The sequence below is a fragment of the Idiotropiscis lumnitzeri genome, chromosome 7 (genome assembly GCF_059441095.1).
Source record: "Idiotropiscis lumnitzeri isolate Australia: NSW breed Sydney's pygmy pipehorse chromosome 7, RoL_Ilum_1.0, whole genome shotgun sequence".
Classification (NCBI taxonomy): Eukaryota; Metazoa; Chordata; class Actinopteri; order Syngnathiformes; family Syngnathidae; genus Idiotropiscis; species Idiotropiscis lumnitzeri.
In genome coordinates, this window is record NC_142397.1 from 1,601,404 (window position 1) to 1,608,352 (window position 6,949).

The 6,949-nt window shown below is 45.8% G+C and overlaps 1 protein-coding gene across 4 annotated transcripts; it reads right to left on the bottom strand.

The window, feature by feature from the left end:
- Window positions 1-418: 418 nt before the first annotated feature.
- Window positions 419-6,879, bottom strand: spartb (spartin b). Of its 4 annotated transcripts, none has more exons than XM_088301415.1 (9): window positions 6,681-6,879; window positions 5,914-6,285; window positions 5,585-5,817; window positions 4,764-4,961; window positions 3,919-4,072; window positions 3,637-3,831; window positions 3,385-3,543; window positions 2,329-2,419; window positions 419-1,322 (listed from the first exon to the last, which is right to left on the bottom strand). In XM_088301415.1, the coding sequence occupies exons 2-9, from the start codon at window positions 6,278-6,280 to the stop codon at window positions 1,118-1,120; spliced, it is 1,602 nt and encodes a 533-aa protein (XP_088157541.1). In that variant the 5' UTR covers window positions 6,281-6,285; window positions 6,681-6,879; the 3' UTR covers window positions 419-1,117. The 4 variants fall into 4 exon arrangements, with proteins under 4 accessions (XP_088157541.1, XP_088157542.1, XP_088157539.1 ...); XM_088301416.1 differs by adding an exon at window positions 2,167-2,211 and having other exon boundaries at window positions 5,585-6,285; XM_088301413.1 differs by having other exon boundaries at window positions 5,585-6,285.
- Window positions 6,880-6,949: the final 70 nt, after the last annotated feature.

A 6,949-nucleotide genomic window follows, 5' to 3' on the forward strand; every position in this document is an offset into this window, starting at 1 on the left:
GTTGAAACACACATTTTTACAATAGCATGAAATGGGATTTCTTTTTTGACTAAAAACTAAAATAATACATATTTCCATTTGAAATGACGATGCCGCCACCACTCTGCTAACCACCCAACAACTACCTACAAAGCTATTACAATGACACAGCTAGCAAGCTAACCTTAGCCATGCAAAGCTAACAGTTCAAGAAAACCTGTTGGAATATCTCCATTTTGTGTCGTCTCGACTAAAAGAAACACGGATGTTAAATAAACACTATAAAATTCCAATTTTAGTCTTAAAATGTTTTACTTGGATCTGGTAGCGGCAACATGTCAACATTTGTGTATTGGCCCTTGGTGATGCTTTTTCTTCATTCCAGTGTAGTACATGCCCTGTTGGCTGGGGAAGGCACAATCCACTTATGCTCACGCTCTTGTTGCAACTATAACTCTTGTTCTTGCTGACCAGACACTTTAAAGTTAACAAACGAAAAATTCTTGAGCAGAACATGACGAATACAGTAGTTGCAGCATTACAGTCAGGTTACACGTTTGCGACAGTTCATTGCCATGTAAAAAAACCCAACATTTTTTGGTTTACGTGAAAGGGGTTTTTGCGTTAGACATCCCATTAATGTGGAAATTTTCAAAAACATCAACATGTGTACACTTTATAATAATCATACAAAGCATCAGTATTTAGATTTAAAATAACCCGCTATGCACTTTCAACATGAATTAATATTGACAGATGACTATAAACTTTCATCCTTGGTTTGAAAATATGAATTTTTGATTGCTTCAAATCAAACACAGTAGTTATAGGCACAGTGATCAGTAGTCTAACGGAAAAGAACCACAGTCACATTAACGGTACAAACCGCATTAGGAAAAATAAACTCTTGTTCCTGTGATGCTTTGAAAATGTTATGACTTTGCTTTTGATCATATAAAATTATATAATATATATTACGTAAATTTATTTTATAGAATAAAATCTCTACAAAGTCCTTTTAGTGATGAAAGCAATTTGCCGTCTTGTAAATATAAACATACAGTATAAGCACAAATATGAATGCACCTCAAATTATATTTAAGGCAAGAGAGTAGGTGAAGGTGGTGTGGGGATCGGGCTATTTGCTGGATTTCTCCACTTGTTTCTGCGCGTCCGCTCTGTCCTGAAGCTTGTAGTCCTCCAGGATGGCCTGCGCCGTCTGCTTGCCCGTCCGCTTCACCACGGCTTTGACGCCAAGATTGTCGATGTTGAAGGCGGCCATGCCCACGTTGATGGCTGAGTTGACAGCGTTATCCGTGGCCTGCCCGGCCACCGCGCCGTACCTTTTGATGGGGGGGCAAGGTGGGAGTGAAAGGCAGGAAACAGAGAGGAATTAATATGCAAAGACGCCATGCTGAGAGTAATTGGGGAAATTGGCGCGCGGTGGTCACAGAGACTGATGGAAAGTATTCGAGCGGTGTAGTTGGTTGGCCTAACTTATTGTGACATCATGCAGGAAGTTTCTAGTACACCTACAAACACGGCATCAACCCAGCAGAGCTACCACTGACTAGCACCTGGTGACTTTTGAAATCTGTCAGTTCACAAGCGCTGTGGGCTCTGAGCTCTGCCCATAGTCGTTATGGCAATGAAGAAAGCCCGACTGACACTTGAACTGTCACCTCAAAACCAGCTTTTTGGTGAAAACATGTCACAGACTCGGAACGATTCAAAATTAGGGGGAAGAAAATGTCTTTTAGGTCCATTTGTTGCACCACCAGCACATTTCAGTGATGATAAATTGCCTTTTTTTGGCATATAAATTAAGGAAAAAGCTCACATTTTGCCAGCAGCTCTTATGTGCCTGAAAAACAAACAAACAAAAAAAAAACAAAGAAAAATAACACCACAACTTGTTTAATAAATTAAGACAACTTAAGACCGTTTCTCCCCTTTCCACAAATGTATGTACTTATCTCGATCAGTGTTGTGTACTATCAAATGATTAATTTATTTTAAAGGAGAAAAGGGGTTCTTGCCAAGTCTGAGAAGAATGTTTAATTAGCACTGATTTTCCACAAAGAGGGAAAAAGTGATTTGGAATCGAGTGGACAGGCTGGTGTCATGCTTGTCGTTAGTGCAAAGCGTTAATTCAATAACGGCGTTTTGGATGGTGAAAATCATCACTTGTTGCTCTTAGGTGGGTCAAAGAGCTTTTGAAGACCCCTAAATCTGCAAAGCAAATTGAAGAGGGTGGAAAAAGGTGAGCGCCACACAAAACACACGCGCACACACACAGTCATGTGGCGGCGAGCACGATGGGACGAGATGGAAAAGGGAGTGGCCTACTTGTGTTTCACTGTGGTGACCGTCTCGGAGGCCACGCTCGTCGTGATGTTCTTGGCCGCCACTTCCAAACCCGTCCACATGGTGGCGAATCCTGGCCGGCAGACCAAAAACCAGAAAACCAAAATTGAGTTTGAGTCACTGGAATCGCTCCCTATCCACAACATGTAAGGTGAGTTGGCCATTTTGTAAGTTTGTATTGGTACTCCCTCAATGTAAATTGTTTTGGTTTCAAAAAGCTGTCATTATGTAGTCATTAGAGTTACACTGTAATCTTGATCCTATGCAAGTTTGAAATAAATAAAAAAAAATGCAAATGACAGATTTACACATAATAATGTAAACCTTGCCCAGATGTGCCGGATGTCTAAGTTCATGTATGAAGTTAGTAGGTCGGGAAAAGAACGAGGACTAAAACCACGACCACTGGTGTTCCTGTGAGGACCACGCCAAAAAGTTTATACGCATCCCTGCTGATAAGAGTCTGATCATTTGATGATGGCAACAGCTACCTCTGCTGGCAGAAGTGAGAATAACTCTTTTGGAAAGGGGCATCTTCTATTCAAGTGGCCCTGGCCGGCCACACAAATGGAAAAAAAAAAAAAAAACAATTTACAATACTTCTGGTTTATTTAGTTTTCGAGGTTAAAAAATAGTTTATTTTGAAATGTGACTAGCTTCTCATCGTACTCGCGACTCATGTCATGATGCCAATTTCTTTGGTCGCATTACGCCAATATTAAACCCATAAACTAGCAAAATGGGTAAGACCACGTACGAAGCCCGCTTTGCACATTACGTGGCAAGAACGTTGGAGGTCTGCATAAGTTAGGGACTTGTAAGAAACGGTCCGTGGCAGAAAAAAGGTTGGTTTAAAATTATATTATTATTTATTGTGGCACAACATGGCACTTTAGATTTGCCGTTTCATCTGCATCGAATCAAAACTATTTGCAGATGGTTGGCCACAAAACCCGGCATAATGCGTGACATCAGTCATGTTTGGCCGTATCGCTTGTGCGGCAGCGTTAAAATGATGATGTGTGAGCACGGCGCTACCTTGCACCCCGCTGGCGGCCACCACCATGGCTCCGTCGATGTTGGAGCGTCCGTCCTTGTCTTTGCGCATGGACTCGGGTATGAGCTTGCCTCCGTGCTTCTTGACATGCGGCGCCAGCTCTCGACCCACACAGCCGGCCACGGCGCACACGCCATCCACTGCAATGACACAGCAGTCAATCAGTCCTCCCCCCCCAAAAAAAACAAAAAAAAAGACAAGGAAACTGATGCCGATGTTGCAGATGTGCTCACCTAGAAACTGGCTGACTTTGACGGCGCCGCCCGTGGCCTGCTTGGCAACGTGAAGGCCTTTGGTGACGGTGGGGCTGACGTGCGCCGGCTTGTCCTCCGGCGTGATGTGCTCTCGCAGTTTGGACGCCCCCTTGTGAATGGCCTTGCCCGTGAACTCAGCTCCTTTGACCAGACCCCAACTCAGCCACGACGCTCCTGAGCGAGAAGTCGTCTCAAACGTGAGTCCAATTCCGACTGAAAGTGTCGGGAGTTTCAATTAGACTATTTGTGCATCTACCGCACCTGTCAGGATGCCGTTGGCCACCTTCTCGCTCCACTCGGGCAAATTCTTGTCATCCTGCGCCGCCGCCTCCTCCTCCTCGCTCGGCTCCTCCGCAGGCGTCGCGATGGAAACTTTGTTGCTGAGATTCACATGCTCGACGGCCTCATCTGCGTCCTGATGGAACAAACACATGACGTAGTTGAAACCTCAAGACAGCTCGATGCTCGCCTGCTTGAAATGCCGGCACGATAATAGCTCCCGTTCGTGACGCGGCGCAACTAGTCACAAAGCCGCAATTGTTTACAAATAAAACTGCTTCCCTTTGTGCTGAAAGCCTCAAATCTGCTACTTAGCGGAAGAGAAAATTGCCTACGCGCTGACGCGGGATCAGTTCCATCGGCAAGAAGCCTCACGTCAAAAATAACCTCGTGCGGCGGTCGAGGCGCTCGGCTCGTTCCAACAGCTGATGATAAGAGCATTAGCGCCGTTTTAATGCTCAAATCCCGACAGTGCTGAGGCAGAGCGAGCAAGGCTGACTCACAACTCACAACGAACTTTTAAAGGGTCTGCTGAGTGACACTGACTTGCACTCCCCATTTCAAGAGATTTGCTGGCTTCAATGCTTTGGTTCATTTTTTTTTTTTAAAAGGCGACAGTATGCATTTTTATTAGACAATTTAAAACAGGTCCCAGGAGTCTTGACTCTTAACACCAGTCATTTACAAAAAGATTTAACGTGGCGAACCCTTTGATCTTTCACAAGCTGCTTGTATCAATATTTATTGCAAATCATTTTGCGGGAGCCAAAGTTATGTCTCACATACCCCCGGGGTATTCCAGTTTGAGAGCCACCACAATCGCCTACCTGCACTCTGAGGTCCGTCATCTGAGCCAGCAGATTCTGGAAAAGCTCTCGGTCGGCGGCGGGCAGCTCTGACGAGAGGACCACGCCCACAAAATGTCCCGGCGCCGGTGCCATCATATCCGGGAACATGAACACGCCGGTGTTGCACAGCAGGGCCGGCGAGGTCGCCGACATGAGCGGGTACAGCCAGTCGCACACCTGCCAAGAGAATCTATTAATTGCAGTGGTGGAAAGTAACAAATTACAAATACTTCATTACTGTACCCAAGTAGATTTCACTTTTTTTTCCTGTTACAACATACTCTATCTGCACTTTCTAGTCCTTATGGTGTCAAAACAGTCTTGTTACTTTTTTTAACCTGTGCGGATCAGGACACTGGCGAGACCGTCCCTCCCTTTGGACTGCCGCATGTCAAACAGGATTAGTCACCATCACAACGCAACATATACTTATTACTCACAACAACTTTCACTCATGTGACTCGCCACTGTGATGTCAACTGCAGCTGAAGGGAACCTTGGAAATTCCCCTTTTAAGATTCAATTATCCGCCTCATGACAAGAAACGACTATCTCTACAGTTTACTGATTGGAAGCACAACATTACAGTCCAAATTGATTTCTATCTGTTAAGTCTGAAGTCCATTTGTGACTCAATTACATCACATTGTGAGACAGCTCACATGACTTGTGACCACAGGACATAACATTAGGTACCCCCGCGTACCAATGACACAAGCCCAAATAATCATTTATCGTTGTGAAAATACTGTAGTTTCTCGTCAGGGACCGTATTTGGCACACCACAACATCAAAACTACCTGCAGAAAGGCCGGAGGTCTTCCTGGGAATTCATTGGTGAACTTAACCAGCCGCAGGTATCCCGGGTATGAAGGTGCGCTCACATGGCCTTCTGGGGTCACAAAGAATATCTGCACCCCTTGCGGGATGCACAGCAGCTCCTCTGCATCCTCACCCATGCTCTGTGGTGACGACGCAGTGCTGGAAGTCCGACTGTAGAAGTCGTCACCCACCAGCGACAGCTCGCCCGACTCTGTACCGTACGAGATGGAGAGGTGGCCATCGGCCGCTTGAGGGGAGTATGCAGGCGGCTGGTCCCCAAGGGCCACAGCGCTGTATGCGGGCATACCTCCCGGGGGGCCTCGAACTTGCTCATATTCGGCAGGGAGTTGCGGGTATACCGTGTGCTCAGCGCTTGTGGCGGTCTCCAGCACAGCGAGGCGCGTGGTGATGTTGTTCAGGGTCTCCTGCATCTTCTGCTGCATCTCCCGGGCCGACTCCCAGGAGCTGCCCGCGCACTCATCCCCCTGCGTTGGCACGCTGATGGCCCTGAGGAGGTGCTTCCGTGCCTTCCTGTAGAGCTCCAGGGCCTGATGTTTGTCTCCGGCTTCATCGGCCGTCAGCGCCTTGTTGAGACACTCAAAGGCCTTCTTGTAGCCATCTTTGATCACCTCAAGTCTGGCGTGGTCAAATGCATCTTCTTTTCCTTTCTCCATGTCCTCTGCAACAAGACACTCATTAGACAATTGGGTTAGGACACAGACAGCAGTCACTGCATTTTCCATGTACATTTGTGACACGGGAAATATTTAGCAACGTATTGGGGTTATTTTTCCTAGTGCGTGCAAAAACAACTAGCAAACATGAACCATTTAACAATTTGAGAGTACTAATGTTTTCTTGAATGTGTGACGTATCCACCCCAAACTTCAAACTATTCGTCTCGCATTCACGTCTATGCACGTCAGCAGGTCTAACCTTAAAAAAATAATATTTGAGCGACACACAGTTCGTCTGCGCGATTTAAGGACTTTTAACTGCGTAGGATTATCTGACAGTTCCGTTCTCAGCTTGTTAGCGTTAGCTTCCCGTTAAATCGTAACGGGTTTAACTTACCTCCCAATGAAGCAGCCAGTTAGCTAACACCGCGGCTAACGTTTCAACGTGAAATTATACTCTCCTCGAATATCACTCCCCGGGGCGTTCAAGGGAATAAGTTAGGACCCTGACTGACGTAACAGCAACTAAATCAAGAGCAGTTGCGACGCAATTTAACCAAGGAGCGATGCCGTCTGTCTTGAGTTGATATTTTATTTTGAAGGATTCATTCACACAGGAAATGGCAGCACTGTGGCTCAGAAATCCTTTTAATGTTTTTGGTTCTG